At 40.6% G+C, this 23,889-nt stretch overlaps 1 protein-coding gene and 1 long non-coding RNA gene across 10 annotated transcripts in view; both read left to right on the forward strand.

Moving 5' to 3' along the window:
* Window positions 1-4,952, forward strand: part of mef2cb (myocyte enhancer factor 2cb) — a 68,847-nt gene extending 63,895 nt beyond the window's left edge. For all 9 annotated transcript variants that reach the window (XM_085475175.1, XM_085475179.1, XM_085475178.1 and 6 more), the window contains 3 exons: window positions 254-383; window positions 702-837; window positions 1,134-4,952. In XM_085475175.1, coding sequence (XP_085331301.1) covers window positions 254-383; window positions 702-837; window positions 1,134-1,482 — 615 coding nt within the window. In that variant the 3' untranslated portion in view covers window positions 1,483-4,952. The remainder of the gene's footprint in view (window positions 1-253; window positions 384-701; window positions 838-1,133) is intronic.
* Window positions 4,953-11,175: 6,223 nt separating this feature from the next.
* The window catches only part of LOC146696855 (uncharacterized), a 34,965-nt gene continuing 22,251 nt past the window's right edge, over window positions 11,176-23,889 (forward strand). The window contains exon 1 of the long non-coding RNA XR_014923342.1: window positions 11,176-11,540. This is a non-coding gene — a long non-coding RNA (uncharacterized LOC146696855). The remainder of the gene's footprint in view (window positions 11,541-23,889) is intronic.

Genomic DNA, 23,889 nt, shown 5'->3' on the forward strand with positions numbered 1-23,889 from the left:
AAAAAGGGTGGTAAATGATAGGGTTGGCAGGGTTCAGCCTTGCCGCATGTCAAGTGATTAATTTCTCCAGAAGTTGGCATCACATTCATTCTTTCAGCATCTGTTGAGTGAAAGAAAGAAATGAAAGAAGGAAAAAAATAACTTTCTCGGTTTATTACTTTTTTTGTTTGTTTTGTCTGGAAGTAGATTTTATGTTCTCAAGCCTCTCCCATCTTCCCCTTTTTTCTCTCTGTCTTCTCTTCCTCTGCCACAGAACCAGAGAATAAACAACTCTCAGTCTGCTCAGTCACTGGCCACCCCAGTGGTATCAGTAGCAACTCCTACTCTACCAGGACAAGGCATGGGCGGTTACCCATCTGCCATTTCTACTTCTTATGGTACCGGTACGTTGCCCAGTGTGTCTGTAAACATAGAGTTATTTTGTGCAGTGTGTATAGTTTTGCATTACACGCAAAATGACCCATCAAATCCAAATTTATTTTTAAACTCTGTATTGTGTATACCAAGCTTTTCTTTTCTGTGTGCAAATGGGTGTTATACAGCAATCTAACAGCAGAGGGTGATATTGTCCCACCCAGTGACTTGAACACGTTCATGTCACAGCAGGATTTACCAGAGCTCCAACTTTGTCTTTTTTTCACTTCATTGAACAAACTATAATGTGAATCTTCCTCTTCTTTTTCATATGTGTTTGCACACAGAGTACTCCCTGAATAGCACAGACCTCTCCTCCCTGTCTGGCTTCAACAGTGGCAGCTCTCTACACCTTGGTTCAATGAGTGGGTGGCAACAGCAACACCTTCAGAACATGCAGCATTCAGCGCTGGGCCAGCTAGGGTGAGTGCACAGAGCTTACTCTGAGGTGTTGTTGGGAAGTGCATGAAGTAACACATGAATTACTCCCAGAGATTTTTTATTTTTTGAAATGCCACACTCATAAATCTACTTTACTGTTCTCAATCTTCACTTGCAAGATCGAACACAAGTGACACCTCACTTTTTTTTTTCACGAGTGTGTATGTATGCATGCTGGCATGTGTGTATGTGTGCGTGTTACGAGCTGACTTTTAAAATCACTTTGTTTCTTGCTCTGTAACTCTGTAACCCCTTTGCGTTTCCTTTCCTTCCAACAGAAATTGTTCTAGCTCTCACTTATGTCAGGGTTCAAATCTGTCCCTGCCCTCTGCTCAAAGCCTCCACATCAAGTCCGAACCTGTTTCTCCTCCTAGAGATCGCACCAGCAGCACACCGGGGGGCTACGGTGGCGGGGTGCCACCTCCCCAGAACCCCTCGTCCCGCCAGGACTCGGGACGCTCCCCTGTTGATAGCCTGAGCAGTTGTAGCAGCTCCCATGAGGGCAGCGACCGCGATGAGCACAGGAATGAGTTCCACTCACCTCTGGGACTGGCCCGGCCCGCCCTGGATGAGCGTGAGAGCCCCTCCATCAAACGGGTACGCCTGTCAGAAGGATGGGCGACATGATTGCACTGTCCACTCCTCTGCAGTGCCCCAAGTTGCCCCGAGCTCCCGACAATGCAGCATTACGATGCCCCACAGTCAGCTCCCTCTTCTTCCTCCTCGCACTCGATCTCATGAGTCACTCACCGCCCAACCCCATGGCCTCTCTCCTTTTTTCTCTTTATTGAAGGAAAGCAAAGGGACAACCCTTTCCAAAAATCTGTTTGTAATTTCTTTTCCTTATTTTTTGTTCCTTGTTTTGATTTTGCTGAGTGTGCGTGTGTGTGCGTGTTATACATATTGACATTATATAAAGCAGTTGGGTGTTGTAATGGGGGCTTGGGAGGGTAGTTGTTGTATGGGATGGGATCTGGGGGTATTTTTGTTGGGGAACTATGCATAAATTGTATTGTGGAAAAAAAAAAAGAATCATGTATGCATATATCTTAACACGTGTAACACGTGTCTACAGATGTGCATATCAACAAATACAAAAAAAAGGTCAGGTACTCTGTTTCATAAAACGTACTTACAATTTGCCCCAGTGCTATATCAGTGAATAGAGACAAAAAAACAACAAAAAAACAACAAAAAAAACAAGATGAGCGTGATTGTGTCCAGTGAAAAACACCTTAGCACTTGAGTTGGACAAACAATACATGTGTACAGTATCAGTTTCATTGCTATAGACCTTCTCTGCAGTTTTACCTTGCAAAAATGTGTGTTAACATTAGATGATGTCATGTTGCAGGTTCAACGTATTTATGTAAATAGCGGGTCAAAGGGGTAAAAGGGCCTGGGGTCAAAAGTCGCCAGACATTACAAGATTTATTTACTCACTAAATGAAAAAGCTATTATGCAACATTTGAAGGATTGTACAGGTAAACGAGAAAACCCGATGCTAGATGTGTGGAACCCTTGATCGTTTTCGTGCTCCCCTTAAAGAACGGAGTGAGGACCACTCTTTGATCTAAGAGCTATGTCGGCGTAATCAAGAAAATCTCTGGATCTAGTATTAACTATTCAGTATTGATAAACAAAAAAAAGAGAAAAAAACAATTGTACAATACACTTGCTTATATTTTCATATGAAAGGAATAAAATGCAAAGCATTTTTGTGGCTTTTTGTAGTTTCTATAAGCCAGAATGTGTTTTTTGATAGCTTTGCCAATAAGAGATGGATAGTTCACCCAGAGGGGAAATGACAGGGCTTCAAGCCCCAAGCCATGAAAAACAGACTGAGATCCAATGCTTTGCTGAACTGTTTAATCTTTGTAGAGGTTTGTTTTTAAACGTGTATTTCTTATTATATATAATAATGGTAATATTAAGAATCTTTTAAAAAAAATCTGTGAAATTAACATGCTTGTGTATAGCTTTCTAATATATAAATATATATAATAATGATTTTTTTTGTTGGTTTCTTAGTGAAGTTTCTATGTGCTGTTGCACATGTTGTCTGGTTTGTTTCATTTTAACTCTGAACAGGGCTGTTTGGGCGGGGTGTTTAGACTAACCTTAAAAACCAGCTGGAAAGCATTGCCAGGGTTGAAGCCTGAATGCTGAAAAACCTCATTTCTAGTGGAAAATGTCACGAGGCTGAATCTGGAGACCACACAGAAATAAATGTTGACACGTAATGTACACGATTGTCACACTGATGAGGAAATATGACAAAGCCGGAGTCTCCGAATACATTTTTATGCATCCGGATATTTCGTTAGGAGTCCAAATTATTATAATTTAATAATCGTAGTCATAAAACATAGATTTGACCTCATCGATTTTGAATACCACCTTCAATTTTCGACCCAGTCTACCTTGTGTTGGAGATGTCGCTCAGACGCAAACTGTAAAATCTTCCTTTGAATCGCATTAACGTAATGCGATTTATGCATCGTGATTAAGTACTCTTGTTTTCAAACCTAATTTAATTCTGTGTCGCTCCAGTCTCGAAAACAGGGTTCCACATCCTTTACCACACTGTCACAGACAGTTCAGCGTAAGACACAAAAAAGAACAAACTGATCATGCTGGTATGGGAGAAGCACAATTGTTTATTCTTGATGAATAGCTTTGATTTTCTCTTTTTTAAACAATGAGACTAGCCACATATCTCTCCGCCTCCCACACCCGTATCTGCTGTCACTTAAGTGTTATGATATTTCTATGTGCATATTTCATGCAGGATCACTAGGTTGTTACTGTATACAGTCTGTGTAGTCAAATGGGGCAGAGCCTCTATAACAGTGTTTTTCTTCTTCTTCTTTTTTTTAAACTGCAATAGAAAAAAAAAAGGTTGGGAAAAAAATAAACATGATGTTTCAGGCAGCATAAGTGTGGAGAAACCAAAGCCAGTGGCATTTCTGTGTTGTAAAGTCAGCTTTTATTTTCACATTCATATATGGGGTTTTTTTTTTTTTTTTTGTTCTTTTGGTTTTGCAAGCATTGAAACAAGATAATAAAAGATTCTGCTTAAATTCACAACTGTTTTCACATTTCACTTTCAGTTAGTTATTGTAGCTTTAGCCATCAAACTGCATTGTCCATAGGAATCGTATTAATTTCCCTGCTTTCTTCTTCATTTGTCTCCCTGTGCAGCGTATCGAAAAAGGTTACATGGGGGAAAAAAACAAAAAGGAAAGGAAAAACGCATTTTCTATTTACAATTTGTTACTTAACTCGGAATCATTCAGGCCCGTGTGAAAGCTGTACTTGTTTTTCACTTCATCAATCAACATTACACACTGCTTGCTCGCTGAATAAAATAATGCCAACATGTCCTGACAGTTAATTAGAGTGCTATAGTTTTGACAGTATTTTTAACCAAAGACATGGAGAAAGCTTGTCTTTATATCTTTGATGTTGCTTTTTCTTCTTCTTCTTTCTACGTTTGTTCAATTTGAAGCCAATTTTTTTCTTCATCTGTTGATCAGTTGTTCTTTGTCATTACTATATCAGACTAAATGTTGGTACCTCAAAATTGACCCAAGCAGTACCTCAGCTGATTTTTTGATAAGTCACTTAACGTGCAAAGGGGAGACCATTCACCTGTACAGCCATGTGTAATAACAATTGCTTAAGGTCCCAACATTCACATGCTACGGGATTCTTTGTTGCTCCTCTGTGTTTGTGGTTTATTTAAGTTGTACTCAAAAGCTGAAATTAAAAAAAAAAGAGTAATATGTTAAAATACTTAAAAAGTCAGTCTGTAGTATCAATGTAGCTTGTATAAACCTGATGATGGGGGCGGACGTTTGTAACTAAGGTTTTTTGGAATGCAGGAGCGGCTTTCAGCGGCATAAGCTGGCCTTTGTCGCCACTTGAGACTAAGATGGTATTAAATTAAAATCACATCTCTGTAACTCAAGGGACTTGATTCAGCTGTATGTAGTGAAAACGTATGGGGATGAAATAAAAGTCTCCTCTGCAGGAGGGAAAGGCTATTTGTATTTTGCAGAGATTTCAGTAAAGTTACTGGCTTTCTTAGTTATCCTGATGTGACTTGGTGTGATTTCATTGTGTTTGACTTGTTTCTACATGCATCCCATACAGCGATTGCTTTCATACCATGCAGACTCAAAAAACATATCAACACAAAGAGCTTCCATGAGGAAATGAAGGGACATGGTGCCATAGCAACTTCACTCGCAGATAATTTGTCATCCACATTTTTTTTCAATAGATGCATTTTTATATTTATAATGACAAATAAATAATAATTGTAAAAAAGCAACAGCAACATTTATTTAATATTTTAAACAGTTTTTTTAACAGTTGGCCTCACAATTACAGTTACATCGTCTTTCTGAGTAGTAAATCAAACTACATTTAAACATGAGAGCACAGAGATCCTAAACAATGCAATCACAGTCGTATGCTCCACACCACAAGAAACAAGGTAAAGGTTTAGGCCTGCTCCTGTCCTACTCGATTTTTCTTCAATAAAAAAAAGTGGGAAAAAAGCAAAACAACTCAGAAGTCTGAATCAAAGAGAGAGTGGACAGCTTATTCTATAAAATACATGACAGTCTTTATTTTTTTCAGCTTTTCTTATAACAGTTATTTCGCAATGACTGACCCCCAAAATATAGCTTAACTTTATTGTAACAATTATTGGGTTGTGTTGTTATCAAAACGCAAAAAAGGAAGAAATTTTCCTGACTGTTCATGCATTTTTCTGCAGGCAGTACAGGTCTGTATAGCTTACCTGAAAGAATCACTTTTTTCGAATGGAAATGTAATAACATTAGTGAATACCCATATAGACAGGCACACACAGAAAGAGAGAAAAAACAAACGAATTACAGTTTTACAAAAATAAAAAATAAATCCATCGCGAGATTTCGAACATTTTGTAATGCCAAAGAAATCCTTTTGATAGCGTTTTTCTTTTCATTTTTTTCTTCTATATAAATCTCTCTTTTTTTTAGATATATATAATATATGTCTACCGTCTATATTTTCTAAAGGCCCCTTTTCTATCTTTTCTTGTTAGTCTGAAGTCATTGTTCCTTGAAGTTATCGCTTCTTAACGTTAGCGTTATTTATTTATTTACTTACTACATGCAGAAAAATTGTGAATCGATATGAATAAATATATTTTCCAGGAAGAGAAACGTTGCAGTGGGTTGCTGTGAACATAGGCCTGCCTGTAGGATGGTTTCAGAATTATCGAGAAACTAATTGCAATTAGGTTTCGTTTGCTTTTCTACCGTTTTGTAGTCTACAATTTGGCCGTCGTTTCTTTTGCTGAGAAATATGTTTTTGTTTTTTTTCTTTAATAGGTAACAAGAAATGATACATAAACTTGTCACACGTCATCTATTAATTGCACGTATTTAAAGATGGCAAATCGAAGAAACAGATTCAACACGTTTTGGATATTATTTTATTTCACAAGTAATTGCTACATCAGCAACATGTCTACATGCATCACTTTAAATATGCTTTAAACAATTGTTCACGATCTAAAAGTAACGGAGTTACTCTTTTAAGATCATATATAACAATGAGGCTAATGCTTCGATGTATTCTACTGACTTCTTCACTTGTGCAGACTGGAGCAGGAGTGTGCAGATGCCGGCAAGTAACAGTTTTAATGTTTACAGCATCTTTATTGACACTGTTTCCTAAACGGTCTAAATGTTCACATTTTCTTTCGCCATTACATTAATACCAGACACACTGAAGTGATTTTGAAGAGTTTTCTACCAGTAACGTGTGAAAGAAGGTTTGTAAGGTCACTGCAGACCAAACATAATGAATTATCTATCAAAAATAATATACTGTGACAACAGGTTTCACAGTTTTCAAACTGATGCAATAAACCCGAATCTGCAAACGGGCTGCCACTTTTTTGATAAAAAACTATAGAAATGAAAAAAGGAAAAAAAAAAAAACGAATTGTAAAAAAATCAGCGCCTTCAGGGTGAATAAATTAAAATAAATAAATTAAAATCAAGACAGCACTTGTACATTTACAGGGTGGGGAAAACAATATCTAAAATACATTCTTAGCTTAAAGCCCAGTTAGGGCTTCAGTTGCTGCTTTTGTAACATTAAAATGAAAGAGTTCTGAGGGCATGTGTGTTTCCAGCATCAGGCTTATTTTAAGATCATGAATGTACATTAAATTGCACGCATGACGTTGGATTGCGCAAGTTCAGTGTGGCGTTGGTAGGAACAGATACTCGTTCACCCTTGTAGGCTGCACACTCGTTCACCGTGAGTACTCAAACTAGAAATCACCACTAGATGTCACCGTTTAGCTGTTTAGTCGATGCCCTCACAACCTGGATCTTCCTCGCCGTCTTTCTCCAAAAGAAGCTGTAGACCAGACCCTGAATGGTCCCGTGTACTCCACCAGCTGCTTCATCCATTTTTCTTTGAGGTAAGTGTAAATACATAATACACTATTTATTATCATTTAATTCTAACAATTACTGCTTAATATCCGATTGTGAAAACAATGATAATGTGTACTCTGTTGCAAAGAAAAGAAAAAAAACCCCAACAACTGTGACATAATAATAATAATAATAATAATAATAATAATAATAATAATAATAATAATAATAATAATAATACAGTTTTTCTTATTACTATAAGAGAAAAAAAGTTTTTATTTTTGAACACAGCTGCAAGAGAGACCTCGCACTTTTACAGTTTCAGGTATTCAGTTTAAAAAAAGCTTGGCTGGTTCTTTACCTTGGAGGTGTTTCATTACGCCAGTTTCTGAATACCGTTTTCATGTGCCAGACAAAGCGCCCCGGGTCCTCTTACAAACTGCATCGTAGGCTGACGTCTACCCTGGCCTCAAATTGGAAAATAGGCAATATTTTTTATTTTATTTTGTTTATTTATTTATTTTTGTCTTTTCGAAGATCAGTTAATGTTATCTGATCCAAACTGGTTTCGCTCATTGATTTGCTCCCTTTTAAACGAGGATTAAATTCAGCATGTTGAGAACCGAATCACTGCTTCATCTCTCAATAATATTTTTTTTATTCCTAAAAACGACATGCCTTTCGATTTTCTGTGCCCCTACTTGAAATCACATTGTCTCATTTGCTGGGGATCTGTTGTCCTGATAAGACCCGAGATAAAGGCTGTATTATCCACGCAAACAAGTGATTTTACCATGAGGAACAGTGGGAATCCACCATGAAGGTGTCTCTTCTATATACAATTCAAATGAGGATGACGGAACAGCGAATTGATCTCCTCCCCAACTCCGATTACAGAACTGGAAAGTGTAAATGTAAGTTCGTGCCCAGAAACGTAGTGGTCTCCCAATTAAAACGTATAACATCATAAGCTCTTTCTTTTGCTTTGTCGAATTGCGCAGATCCATTTCTTTTTTTCTTTTTCCGTTTTGGTTACACTAAAAGGATAACAAGTAAAATAATAAAAGGTTACATTTGTTTAAAAAAAGAGAAAGCCTCCTTTCCAGACCCTTTAGTATAAAAACCTTTCTTCACATCGTCATCATTAAATCACAAAATAACTATTACCGCAAGAATCGTTCATTTTGTTCAAGCTATAGCACCAGAGTGAACACTAAACATTCTTAAAATTGACCACTAATCAATATGCTCAGTTATTTATCATTTCCAACGATAAAGGCCTACGCGTTACATTTTGTTTTTTGGTGATGGTGATGAATACGTGTGTGATGCAACAAAGGATGATGAATGGATTCCCAAATATTCTAATATTTTTTTTATAACAAGTAATGTTGGGCTGCTTTCTAGTTAGAAGCCACGCATAGGTGTGGTGACGGACTCTTGTGGCTTTGAATATCTTTACGTGAGCCAGCCTGACCATTGGTGTTGAGTCACGAGCAATTTAAGAATAAGGTTCAATGACAAGGGGAGTAGCCATAGGGGCTGCATCTGCTGTGGCTGCTAGAAGAAAGTTTGACCTCCCGGAAAACGTCCTAGCAACTTGATCGAAAAGTGACCTATAACCAAACACAAATTAACAGCAGCAGCAGCAGCAACAGCAGCGCTGGATTATGATAACTTGGAGGTAAGTGGTCAGATTTTTCATTTAAGACCCGTGCGGAAACACAATGAATCATAAAAAGAGGGAAGGGGAGGAGAAAAAAAGGTGAAAACTGCCATGTTTTAACGCATTTCTACTTGGTTTCATATAAACATGTGATCATGTTTGTGGATATTTTTCTCCAAGAGCACTTGCATTCGCGCTCTCGTCCCTGGCGTCAGCTCTGTGCGCGTGCACGGACACTAAGGAGACAGGCTGAGCAATTGCAACCTAAATGTCAGCGCTGCGTCACTGTTTTTTTTCCCCCTCACAAACGGGACAGCAGACTTTTTAGTTATTACTTTTCGACACTGTCAGTTTCTTGCTCTGAGACAGTCGTATCAGTATCACCTCTATGCTATCACCTATGCTGAGTGCCCATTGTTTGCCCACCAGAGAGCTCTTTGTTCATGCATGGTGCATTTACGTATTCAAAAGACATCGCCGATTTACATTAAGATCCAGTGTATTATTTAATTCTTAAGCACACAGTGACGTCGCTATCTTCGCTGTCGGCTTAATATAAGCCAGCATTAGTCAAATAATTTGATTACTGCATTTGAAAAATAAAGGAAATCATCGCTACGAAGGTGCACAGGAGCTCTGCACAGATCTAAACGGTCAAAACATGAGGAAATGCGTCGCAATAAACAGCAAGCAAGAAGTGTGTAATGCAAATCTACCCTCTGAATATGCATCAATATTAAAAATAATACGCACACCAGAGCCAACGGCGTCGGAGAATTGAGAATGGCGGAGCGGGTCGTCTCATTACGCATGGGCGGTTTTCCACGCAGGAGCCTGGGTTCTCCTTCTCTTCATGTTTCCCTTTAATTCTGTCTTGCTCACATTAGGGAAGCTTCTTTGGAAGACAAAACAAAGCTATGTTGGCTTTCAATACGGCAACGCACCAAGAACAGGCTGAGGGGAAATACTCCGACTGCGGCCGGGCGGACTATGTAGTAAGAGGGATTTGCATATTTTGATGCGCTAATTGCCTTGATGTATTTAAATATGGCTGCACGTAGCTGATATGCTTGTCTACGTCATTGAACGTGCCCTCGCTGTTAAACTAAAACGTGAATCCGGTTGAATCTAATGGATACGCCTGCAATTAGGCAAGGGATGGGGCTGGGGTAAGGGGGGTAAATGAGAGAGGATGCCTGGAGCCCCCCCCCCCCCCCCCACCTTTTTTTCCTTTTTTTTTTTTTTTTTTTTTGCATTTTCCCTGTTTCGGTCACATGATGATTTGCTAAAAGAAATGAAAAATAGGCTACGTGGAAATTGTGGCCGGTGGAAATAACAGAGCGGGAAGCCCGAGGCGTTTGCCTGGAAGAAATGGTGTTCTGGCAGGAGGAAAGCCTTTTAACTAGTTTTACTGGGAAATATCGAACAGTATAATATATCCCCCCCCCCCCCCCCCCACCCACCCCCAAAAAAGAAAAAAGTACGTCTTCACCGAGAGAATTATATAAAGACACTGGCTACTTGTAGGTTACTGACAAGTGGGTCACTTCATTCTAACTTTTTTTTTGTGGTGTAAAAAAAAATCTCATCTTTCTTTTCTTTTCACTCTCTCTCCAAGCTGTGTATACGTGCGGATGTGTGTGTGTGTCCAATTTGGGAGGGGCGGTGTGTGTGTTATGAGATTAGCCTACCTCTTATTAGGCAACTGGGACCAAGGTGGATTTATAAGTCTTAGTATGGGCCTGTGCTGTACACCGAGATTGAATCAAAAGATTCTGAGTGAAGTTTAAAAGTGTGTTTCTCCCCTTTCTTTTCATTATTGACCCCATTCTAGACTTAGTTTGGGAATTGCATGTAGCAAATCATTTCCCCTCTGTCTGGAAACCGGTAAATGCGTTCCGTTTGTCAAAGCGTGTTAGCGAAGCGCCTGCAGCAAATTCATTACCACCCAACTGCGAGGCTCACTTCGCAACCTGGTCAGGCAAGAGGAGGGAGTTGTCCACGCCAAACCGCGAACAATGCTGCCTTAGTTCGTGCGTGCAACAAAAGAACCGAGGGAACTTGTTTGAATTTCAGAGCACGTCCTCTGCTCACACAGAAGGATGGACTTTACCCCCCCCAAACCCACAACCCCTCCTCATCATCATCATCATCACCCCCTCCCTCCTCATCCGAACCCACCATCAACAGGGGGAGAAAAAAACTTGCACACTCTGAGAAGCTCAACTGTGCATGCACTTTTTTTTTTATTTGGTGCTTGTAGACGTTATGGGAAAGTTGTGTCTCTCCCTCTCCCCATCCCTCCCTCTTTCTCCTTCTCTTCGTCTGTCATGTGCGTGGGATGCTCATGCTTTGCACAGAGCAGCTGTAGCACGCCGAATACAGGCTAGAGTGTTAGCGGCAATTTTAAAGTCCCCCCCTCCCCTCCCTTCCGCCCCCCCACCCACTAAATAATACGGCTGGGATATTTGAAGGGAACATACACCATATCACGGTACACTCGGACCCCGTTGTTCTTCACCGGGTTGGGACGGCTTCTGGTCTGATTGTGACTCGCCATTAGGAAGTAAGTGCAACTTGTGTGTCTGATTTAAAGATTTCCTTGTGCGCAAAAGTTGAATCTAGACTATCGTTTAAAAACATGCGCTGCTGTTTTCTTAAAATACGTCGCTGAATGATGTCTCGCAATTGCGTTACACTTTCAGGAAAGAAATGTGAAGTTTGTGGCTTTTAACCTTTTTTGCACAGTGCATAAGACACTGATTGGCAGCCTTTAGATGCATTCAGATCCTAAGTTAGGCTTTATTCTCACAAAGAATAGTTTAATGCTATTAACTTTAAGAGCGTCTTCACTCTTTCATTTCAGCCTTCTGCAATTAAGTCATCTTTAAAGATTGTCAGCAGTCTTACTAGAGTAAAGGGTGCGTCAGAGATAATCTTCTTTCGTCCTCTCTGGTTATGAAAAACAGCCGAGCATACAAAGAAGTGCTGTCCAAAATTTGACATTATTATTACACCCACATAAGGCATACTTCAGCGCCAATGAATCCACCGTGTTTGGACCTGAAATGTCTTGGTACAAAAGACACAAAAAACACAAAAAAGTTTGACTTTACTCTGAATGAATAACGTCACCAAAATCGTCACACACCGTCTTAAAAACAAAGCGTTCGTTGTACAGTTTTACTTATGTAGGTGTTATTAGCATGAATGCGTCGTATGTTCGAATAAAGCTAATACTGCAAAGAGAACTGCACCCTTCTGAAATGTTTGGCTTCTCGGCATTGTGTCTTTAACTTTCGCGGAAATGCAGCTTCTTGTAATTGCACAAGGATCAGCAGGTCTTACCTCTGAAAAACGGTGAGCTGTAATGAGAGCGTGGTCTCTGTGTGGAGGCCCATTCTGAACCCCTCTTTACCTTAATCAGGTGTGCTTTACATCGAAAACCGCAATGATATGCAGTTAGTCACCCAACAGATCAACAGAAGGACAGGATGATTTTTGGATGTGGTGAAGCTTACGGTGCATTAAAGGAAATAAAGACATTAACAATGTGTGCGTAAATTATATAATTTGGGGGCATTTTCCATTGTGCGGAGATCGCATTTGGGCAAATTCGGATATATCACGTTGCGAGTGGAATATGTTGTTTGGAAATGGACAGCTGAGATTCGCAAATATGAATTTACTAGATGTGACTGTGAACGTTTGAAGGAGTAAAGTGTGTAGAGTAATCCCCCATTGAAATGCACAGGCCCTGTGACTCATATTTGCTCATTAAAACACCTCTGCTTTGCCCCTCCCATCCACGAAATGAGAGTACACTTGAGGGCCAGGTCTAAAACTGTAGCAAGTGAATGGAACACCTGAAGAAGAGGAGAAAAAAAAAGTTAATGTGCCATTGACAAATAACTGGATGTTAATTTATCACCGATATGCACGCATGAACCGACTCAGCCAAGGTGTGAGATTGACCTTTTTAATTTAATTTTATTGTGAGCTGAGAGCCTTTCGCAGTTCGAACAGAATCAAAGTTCTGCACAGGATACAAGAAATGCACTCGATAACCTGCAGCTGCATGCTCCTGCGCATGATCCATCACATGTTCCATGTGCGTGTTATTGTTGACACACTTACAGAGCCCCTATATTTTTGACCTATTTGTGCCGAGCTATCAGTTAACTACTTGCATTTCTACGGAAAAAGTGAGCGGGTTAACATCCTCGCGGAAAAGCGCTGGGGTCTCATTCCGCGGGAGGCGACACCGGCAGCCTACCTGAATGCCATTGTAGTCTGCCCATCTGATTGCGACGATGGCAAAAAGACAAAAACAACAACACACAAGCGGCTATTAAGGATTTCGACGCAAAGATCGAGCACGTGAGAGCAATTTGACTCCTGTTGTACAGATGTGTCTCGTGTGAGGAGCAGAGCAGTGAGCAAACGGGTACCGTGTTATTGCGAATAGAAAAATACAGCCTAGACAGGAAGACGCTGGCGCTCAAGCAGCGCAGCGATGCTCTCCTCACAAAGTTGTTTCGTTTTTATTGTTTAATAGCTGCAATTTCTGCTCGAGTCTCCCACTAAAAGCAGTAGTATCGCTCTCATTCTGTGTAAAAAAAAAAACCCCACATATGGTTCCCTCTGCGATCCATTTTCATCCCTGTGTGAGAGAGGGTGTGCAGACTGCTCGCTGCAAGGCGGACTTACTCCAACGCGCTCTGTGTAATGGATGAAGATTGAGCATTGATATGAGGCTGCATTTGCGATTTTTTTATGACATCACCGGAGTTACTTTGTCGTGGTCTGAGGCCTTTGACCTCACTGGGGTTGGTCCATATTTTGGCCACCCCCAGCCCCTTATCCTTTGGGGATGGCCCTTATCCCCCCCTTTTCAGACTGATCGACCATGCAAGCCTGCAGAACGGACCCTTTGGCTCATAGTCATCGGTTTTTATCTTTCCTTAAGTACACATTGGATGCGAGCGGACAACTTGACACTCTGGCCAAAAAAGAAAGAAAGAAAAAAAAAACAAGCTCCTGTCTTCATAATCCGAAACATTTGCGTCGTAATTCCCTCTGCTGTTATTGCACTTTCCACAGGAAACAGGATTTCCCACCTTCTCTGCCGCGTTTCTTCTCCACTGGCCTCGCAGGATATCTATTGCCACTGCCACAACGACTTAATAGAGGCGAAAGAGCCTTTTGTGGGATTGAAGCTATTTGCATTGCAAATGATGGCCCCTGTGCAAGGATGACTACACCTTACCGCGATTTTGAAGGCCCTCTTCAGCTCAGTAATACTGGTTAATGTCAAGTGAATATGACATTAACACTGGGAATATATATCTTTTTTTTTCTTTTACACCAGGTGTCTAACAGTTCGGGCTGTACTATGGTCCCCTCAACGACAAAAATAAGGGAATATAAGGGATATAATGCACAATGTGACTTGAAGCAGGAAACTGATGACTTTTTTCCCCACCGCTATGTATATTTGAGTTCTGAGAGATGGAAACTTGGAGACCAGAAGATGAAATACACATGTGGATTATTGCTGAAGATTGGGAAGTGGGTTGTTATCTTTGGTTATCTAGCTGTATGAGTGTTCTGCTCGTCATAAAGCTAGATAACCGAAAGTAAAAACTACTTCCAGACTCGTCGAGGACTTTTGGACCACCTATTCCTACTCAGTTTCCCCATGGACCTGAGACTGTAGATGTGATTCATCTAAATGGGTTTATTTTTGTTCTTTTATTTATTATCATTTTTGTATCCCTCCCTCCCCTTACACACGTGCAAGCTTATCCACATTTAACCACACACACACACACACACACACACACACACACACACACACACACACACACACACACACACACACACACACACACACGCACGCTGAACTTTTCCTTAGACTGAAACACTTATGTTAAATTGTTTCATACTTTCTACAAATTGTTTTCAATCTAAATGTAGTTTTTAAGCTTATGGGGAGCATTAAAGATTGGCATTAAGAGCTTCTGTAGTAATCCACGTGTACGACTCCATGCTTCTTATTCCAGCATGATCGAGTCCGGCCAGGAAACGGCGCTGGCATTCCAAACAGTAATAATTAGGACATATACTGGAGTGACAAAAATGGAGAGAGAGAGAGAGAGAGAGAGAGAGGTGGGGAATAGGGGTAAAAGCAGGAGGGAGGTGGCAGAAGAGGGAGGACAGGAGGGAGGGAGGGGATTGGGGAGATGTTGGGGTGGGAGGGGGTGGGGGATCGGGCCCGCTTAATTGATTCCGTTAACCGCAGTGCAGGAGATGTGAACGACTGGACGATCCCATTCCCACGCTCGGTGGGGCAAGTGGCAATGCCATGCCCAGGCCCAGTATGACAGACAGCGCCGTGAGGACCTGGAGGGGCTGGGTGGGGGGATGGGGGACGACAGGGGTCATGAAAAGACGTCAAGTGCACCAGACTCATCTGCATCCCCAAAGAAAGAGGCGACGTTTCCCAGCCCCAGCCGACGCGGCGCTCCTAAACTTGGAGTAGTAACGGTCCTGAATGCGTTAATGTCTCCACAATTGTAGCAAGTGATAATGAGGACTTGGTGGGGGGGGGTGTCATTATTTTAAAACTCTGCGGTTTATGGCCGCATGTGCCCTGTGTGCGCGCGTATCCGGGCATTTTCCTCGAGAATAATTTTGCAAATGAGTCTTGGAGCAGTTGAATGAATCACAGCTCAGCACTTTGTATTTGAACTTGACCGCGAACGTCCTAATTGAGATTAAGAAAACAATGTCGGGGATAGAAAATTAGCTGGCACAGATAAAACTGTGGGGTGACACATGGGACCAAGCGTTGTAACGCACATTTAACTGCCTCCCTCAGACGGGCCTTTAAAAAAAGAAAACACATTTCCTCCAGTAAAAGAAGTTTATCACTCATGGTGCTGTAGATTCGAGCTTTTAACGCCTGTAAGCTTGCGAAGATGCCTGCTAGCCTTCTCGATGATTGCCTGATCTTAAAAATGAGAGGTTGTTTCCATTGCAACCCACGTGTTTCCAGCTTGCCTGTTTATTTTGAATATTTACAGATTTAATTTCATTTTCATTCTTTGTACTCCCATTCACAGTGTATGTTTTTCCTTTCTTTTTTCCCTTTCTTTTTTAAAAAAGTTCAGATTAAAAAACCCCATCTGATTAAGTCCTATTTCAAGTTCAGCATATGTTCACAGTCTTTTGCAACAGAGGATTATTTAGGTGCCGTGTTAAACAGAGGCACAGTGGCTGAATTCAACACCGGCTTTGCTGAAAAGGTCTCTTGCAGACTTTCTCACACCGTCAGACAAAACTAGTGTCTCTTGTTCCCGACCCCTGTCAAAGACGGCATACAATACCGGGTCGTTTGGCCGAAAGAAATTTGAGAACACAATTTGGGCCGAGCTGCGGTGAATAAAACAAGTCTTATTGTCCTCGGTTAAGTCGATTGAAATCCTTGTCTAGCGTTATGAAAGAGAACAGTGTTTTTAAGTCTGGGGGGCACACCAAATGTCAACTCGGAGTCAGGAATATAAAAAAAAAAAATTTAAAAAATGCCTCCGTCACTAAGGCAACATCTCATAGCCTGTCATTAGCCAAATTTTCGACTGTGGCATATTCAGCCTGTCCTTATTACAAATTATGCTATATATATATATATATATATATATATATATATATATATATATATATATATATTGGTTTTCTTTAAAAAAAAAAAAAAAAAGAAGAAGAAGAAGAAGAAGAAAAAGAAAAAGAAAAAGAAAAAGAAAGAAAAAGCATATATGCTGAATTTGTGTATGCTGCTGATCTATCCTAGTAGTCACTAATGGACCTTAGTTCAAGGCTTGTGAATAGAATTTGAAATGTAATGCTTGGTTGTGCTATTACCAGGAGAGAGCAGCATCAGGTCTCAAACAGTTGCAAATCACACTTGCATGTCTCTCCTACTTAATAACCTCCTTTGCTGCATGCAGGGAAGATGCAGTATGATTGGCGGCTAGCGTTTGTGTAGTTTTTGGGCTTTTAAATTCTAATTTGGTTCAAAATGCTGGTTTTATATGAAGTGGAAGCCACTGCTGCCATAAGTCCAAAAAATAATCAATAGGATTCTCTACATGTGACGATTACTTGGCCCCATCTGAAACTTACATTTAACTGATCCTGAAAATGTGCATCTTCTGTTGTGCATGGTCTCTAAAATATGCCTTAAATTAGTTAAGTGTCCTCCAGTCTGTGAGGAAGCTTTTATATTATTCACGGAGGTGTTCCTAGTACAGTATAGTATACAAACAAGGCTCTCATTCTCGTATCTATAGCTATATATATATATATATATATATATATATATATATATAATCGGTTAGCCTTCCATCCATGTTCACACATGCAGTCCACTGCTGCCACACCACTGTTGTCACCTGATTTGTTGAGTAACATAACCATGACGACCATCATAGAAGGTGTTTTCATATTCATTGGCCGTGCAATCAGCATATTTTATGTGAATGTGTCTGGGCGCTTTATGTGATTCCTCTGTGCCTCTGTGCTGTGTAAGGCAGGTGCAATAGCAGGTTTATAGTATGTACCAGACTTGGATAATTTGTGCGCCAGACAAAGGATGTGAATATAGTATATAGTTCTCATACAGGTAACACACACACACACGTATGTACATATATATATATATATATATATATATATATATATATATATATACATACATACATACATACATATATACATATATATATATATTCCTGTGCAGCTAGAAAAGCTGGCAGATTGTGGGTATACAGAATTATACACGCTACTTAGTTAGTTACAGCCACTTAGTTTAAAAAAAAAAAGACATCATGTGTATCTACATAGTGGCGTTTATGCCCTACCATGCATCGTGGATAGCTAGTGAGACTACCACAGTCATGTTGATGAAAGGGAACAATAGCTGTGTCTCAGTCAACAACGTCTGTCTGGCTTGGGCCATGTCTCACTCTTTTTGTGTATATCTCTGTGTGTGTGTGTGTGTGTGTGTGTGTGTGTGTGTGTGTGTGTGTGTGTGTGTGTGTGTGTGTGTGTGTGTCCCCTGGACATGAACTTGAACTTGAGACAGGCGGCCAGACACCATCTGTGCACCAGGGGTAATGAATTCAGTGCATTCATGGCTGTGGAGCAAGCCTAGGCCACCACCACCCATTGATGAGCAGATGACTCCTATAGTCTGAGTTAGCTCTTCATCACTAATAGAATTCAACATTACCAGCTGGTAGTAGGGGGGATTGTTTTGTCTGTTTCCCTAAATGAGTAGCGCTGTGCAAGTGTGGTGGACCTTACGTGTATGCCTGCATTGTGCATCCTTGTATGCGTCTGCATGCCTGTCAGTGTGTGAGCATGTATGCATGAAGGCCTCCATGTTTTCCTGTTTATCTTTGTCTCTCCATATAGCATATGCAAATTAATTGACACGGACCTCTTTTCCTCCCCATATGTTGGTCTTTTCTCCAATAAAGCGCTGGCCTGCTATTTTAACAACACGACTGTGCTGAATTCATTGCCTTGATAATTGAATGAGCCAGTTCAGTATTTCCCCTGATAAAGGGTAGTAAGTGAATGAGGCATAAACCTTAAACAAGCCAGGCACAATGTGAATTCCTGCAGGCCCTCCTTCTCCTACTCCTCCCTCTCTTCTTCCAGCTCAAGCTTCTGTCACAATCACATACACATACACACAGACGCATGCGCACACACAATAAACTTTTCCCTCTGGTTGGTGTCGCCTTGGCAACGGTAGGTGAGATCACCTTGCGCATGGCAGCATCAGTCCCTGCCAATGCAGGACAGGTTCCTAGTTTCAGCGTGTGTGTTTGTGTGCGTGTCTGTGTGCGCAGGTGAATACAGAGTGTTTTATGCAAGAAACTAGAATGCCACCTACCCCTGTCTCCGTGGCTTAGCGTAAACACAGCTTTTTGTGTAAGGTTACATCTTTTTGCTTAAATCCCTGACATTTGTTAATTGATTAGCTTCAGGTTTCTTCTTGTTTCCTCTTTTTTTTTTAATTCATAAACTGAAGTCATTATGGTAATCTAGCTCGTGAAAAATTCATAAGCGTCTCGATATATAACACAAAACAGAGTCTGAGATAGCAAATTCGTGTTTTACAGACACGCACGCTTAAAAGTGTCACTAACTTCACTAAGGGTGTCGCTGCTGATTAACAGGGATCTGATCAGCCACTCTCCATAACAGACCAGCCAACCATAACTTGCCAATAATCCACTAAAGAATGTCATGGCCCAGCCCTTTTTAATGACATCATGCATGGCCACTTGAATGTCTTGTGGGGAGCAGCGGGTATGCTGTGCTCTGCCACACTGTATGCCCCCCCTCTTTCAACTAACTGTGTGGATATGCATGACCGACATGTTAGTCAGACACCTTACTTAACTGTCAAATGTCTGTTATGCAACATAATGGGATTGAGTTTGAAAGCAACACATTTTTGTTGTTTGTATGGTGTAATCCTGCCTTTGTCAGCAACTATGAGCTCTGTTAATATTATCATTAATCTTTTTTAGTATGATGTTAGAAATAAAATGTAAGTAGACCGTCAAATTATTTGACTATGTTTAAAAATTTCATCTTCAAAACTTCAAAACTGGAACCAAAATGAGTTTACATTCATCATTTAAAACTATCTTATGATAATCTGAAAATGTTCTGAGCATGCGTAAAACTCTGAACTTTATTCCATTAACTGAACATTAAGGAAAGGCAAAAGTGAAGCTGAAATTTGGTAATTCCAAGACTGACACTTCTAACCCCCTCACTTAACCCAAACCCAAATCTTATTAATCTGCATCGCCAGTATGCATGCTATGCTCTCAAAGCACCCTACATTTCCCCCCATATTTTATGCATCACCTTTAAAGTTAATCACAGTGTAAAAAATATTCCACAAAAAGCTCAATTTCAAGACAATTAAAAAAAAACAGACATAGGAGGGAATTTTGAGGAAATACAAGCCAGCCTTTTTTAATGCATAACAAAAAAACAGAAAAAGAATTTCCCACCTTATTGTCTAAAAATCAATCAATAAATAAATAATTGAAATCCAAGTTGATATATAGCTTATCTTACTATTTACCTGCACCCCCTGTTGAAGTTTTTAATGGAGTGTTTTTTAAGCTGATAAGATGTTTGTAATTCCCTAAAATCTAACATTACAACAACTTACTAGTAAAATATGCTTTCAGCTTCGTGGCTGTACGATAAGATATCAGCACTGTGGCAGCAGCAGTGCAGACTAAGGCTGTACGCATAAGTGCTATTTTTGCTAAAGTCTGAATCTGGCTGTCTGCCTGTCTATATCTGTGCTCTGCTGGCTTTTGATTATGCAAATACTATGCACTATAAATGAATTAGTACACTTGCATCTGAAACCTGCTTCAAAGCGTGTAAATAATACATTTGGTGTCACTGCATAATTCATTCTCTATTAATTACATACACAAGACTGCGTGCTATACTCTGCATTTAGATGGTGTTAGGGTGTTAGGGCAACGCACACTCAGATGTTGTTTTCTTAAATATAGAACACATTGTGTACACAACCGCAATCTGTCAGTATCTAGATACTTGCTTCCAAAGTGCAGTTTTAATTCAAATTGCCTCTCATTGTTTTCATAATCATTTCCTATTATAAAACTATCTCTGCATTGTCATCCTAACGCAATTTCCCAAACTCTACTGGCTTTAATCGTTGAATTAGTAATTCATTTTTGAGCGGGCTCTTGATTGTGTAAAACACAACGCCCTTTTTCATTGTTTTTCCCCTCCTTTTTCATATCAAGTGCCTCTGTAATTATGTATGAGAGGAGGGGCTTCGCAAAAAAAATTAAATAAGCGCAAATATTTTAGACGCGCATCCCCTACAATTAAAATATGCCCATCGTCGCGCGTTTTGTAAGGCATGTGGTATTGAGGCCGGGCTACAAATTTGAATACGGAGAATCGTTTGAAAAATATATGCTGTTCAGCAATTAAATTATATGAGCACTTGGATGAGGAAGCACTACCACTGCATATAGAATGGTGAGCAGTAGTTGCTACACTCGCATTAGCATCTGGCCCTTTTATGTAAATTTGATGAGAAAGGACTCATGCATATACGCCAGGGCTGGGGTGTACTCGCCTAATATCCTTATTAGAGAGGGATGAATTAAATATTTATTAGGGGGGCTAAGGGTTAGGAAGGGGGGTGGGGGTGGGGGGGGCTGTCCTGTGTTGTCATGAGGACCTGAGGAGAAAGAAGGGGGGGAAAGGGAGGAGGAGACTGGCTTTCTGTAAGAGTGTCTCTCTCTGCCTCAAGGTGCCACCATCTTAAGGCGTTTGGCGGTAGTGAGATTGTGGGGAGGGTAGACCTAAAATGTCCGCTGGCATAGACACACGCACGCATACACATTAATGCATACAAATTTCCGTGAAGCATGTGGATAGCACACAGATCTGAGAGTCAATTATTCAGATACTGTCGTCGGCAGCTATGCATGCCGAGCATTTCATTTGCATCTATTAATTCCTTCGATTACTGTCACTTAGCAGATCGACCTGTGTTTAGCTTTCTGTTGCTCGCCGCTTATTGTGTACGAGCGCTAATACCGGCACTGCGGCTATCACATTTGCTAATATTTTGGGAATTTCAATTTGGCACGTCAGTGTATTTTTATCCCTGGAAACAATTTTCAGCGGAGCCTTCGTTAAGGCCTCGATGAAAGCACTGTAATGAGACACTCCAACTATTTCTTTATATATATATATCTATATAGATATATATAGATTTCAAAATTTCAAAATTTCAAAAATGACAATACGAACGCTACAGAGCAGGCTAAGAAAGGCACTGACAATATTGTAAGTTTATGTAAATGAACGCTTTACTGTTCTCCCTATCATTTTCTGTCTCCTTCTCTCTTACTCACTCTCGCTGTCGCATACACACACTTTAGCTGACCTCTCCTATCTGTTAATTATCATAAATGTGCTTAGTGAGCTGGCACACACGGGCACAAACGGGCACGCGCACACACACACACACGCAATCACATCCCCAGCGCACAAACAAACATTGTGCAGTCAGATACAGACGCAGCATTAGCATTCCCTTTCATCGTGAAGTGCTCCTGAGCATGAAAAAGAATGTGCAGGAAATTATTCAAGATGAATTATGCCACACATCATCCCAAGGATTCAGGCAAAGACACACACACACACACACATACAATGACAAATACACACACACACAGCTTACACGCCAAAAAATATGGGGCTCACCAATCTGGGGAAAGTATGTTACTGAAGGAAATTTGGCTCTCGCTACAATTTCAAGATTTAGCTTAAAATGGCCGTTAACTCCCGTACGTGGATGTGCATTGCTGTTAGTCTATTCATTTGTGAGTTGCCATCCTTATACATTGAAACTGTCTCAAAGATTACGTGTAATTATTCCCATGTGAATTCTGCGTCCTTGCACACTTGCCTGTTGTCCCAGTTTTCCATGCATAAAGTATATACACAATATCAGCTGATCCCCTTCCCTACCTCCCGGTTTCCTCTGATGAGTGGTATGCCCTGGCGCATTGCCAAAGATGTGAGAATAATTAAAAGGCTGTGAGTTTGAATCTCGCGTTGGCTAATGGATTGTTACTGAGAGGAAATGAGACAGGCAGCGTGGGGGAGCTGGGTGGCAAAGCAGACCTTGACTTTGGATAATGAAACACTGTAAGCCACGGTGGTGGAGAGAAGACACACCTCTCATAAAGCAAATGCTTTTGTTCTGCGACTACTCCCTTTTGTCATATAGGCAGGTGCAATTGGAAGGTGTCGCACAATGTGGGAAAGACACCGTCAATCCTGCGTCACTTCAGTCAAAATAGTCGTAATTTTTTCCCCATTTTAATTTACAATCTCTTCCAAATCTCTGCAGCTCACTTAAATGGGCTTTTTAAAAAAAAAAAAATGTTTCTCCACACAAGATAATCATTTTATGGCTCGTGTACATTTCCCTTTATGTTGTCTTTTATTGCCTCGGTGCGCGATTGCCTGTGATATGTATACGTCTGCAATTTGCATTATATTTAGCATCCAATGCATCACCACAGTGTCGCTTAAAAGAAAGCCGGCTTGAATTTTTTTTTTTTTTTTTGGTAGAGTGTAGCACCTCTACCAGCCCCCCAATCCACCCAACACACATGTAGGCTCAAAGCGTTGTGGTGGGGAGAGCAAGGGGAGCAGAGCGAAGCAGGGAGATAGAGGAGCAGGAGGGAGATGGGATGAGACAAGTCACACAAGCCGCAAAGGGAACAGGGTGAAGGTGGAGGGGGAATGCTGTATAGTTACCCTAAACTCTGCCGTAGGGCTAGAAACACACATAGACACAGCAACACACGAATGCAGACACTTACACACGCACACTGGTTTGCCACACGACCGCAAAACACACTCAGAAATATGTGGAACATTGCAGTGGGGAGTATGAGAATATGCACCGATATCTCAGTGATTTATTTATTTATTTAGGTTCTTTTTTTTTGTTCTTTTTTTACTCCCGAAGTCTTGATTGAATTTAGAGATGCAAGACTTCCACGTTTCTTTCAGGGTGCTTGATATCAATGCGCTTGTAAAACCTGTATTTGATGAAATAAAAAGGCAAGTAAATGGGAAAAATAAGATGTCGTAGATGCATTATTAATTACTTCTTACAGCACGCACTGCAAGGGTGAATGTGTTGTTTTGCACATGCGCGAGAGCTTTAATACAGGGCTCTAATAAAATGTGGCACCTGTCAGTTTGACACTGACTCGCTAAAAGAGTCTCGCAATCACTTG

This window comes from Copadichromis virginalis, linkage group LG12 (assembly GCF_057382275.1).
Source record: "Copadichromis virginalis isolate Kocher_CV1m ecotype Utaka linkage group LG12, C_Virginalis_male_GT1.1, whole genome shotgun sequence".
Lineage (NCBI taxonomy): Eukaryota > Metazoa > Chordata > Actinopteri > Cichliformes > Cichlidae > Copadichromis > Copadichromis virginalis.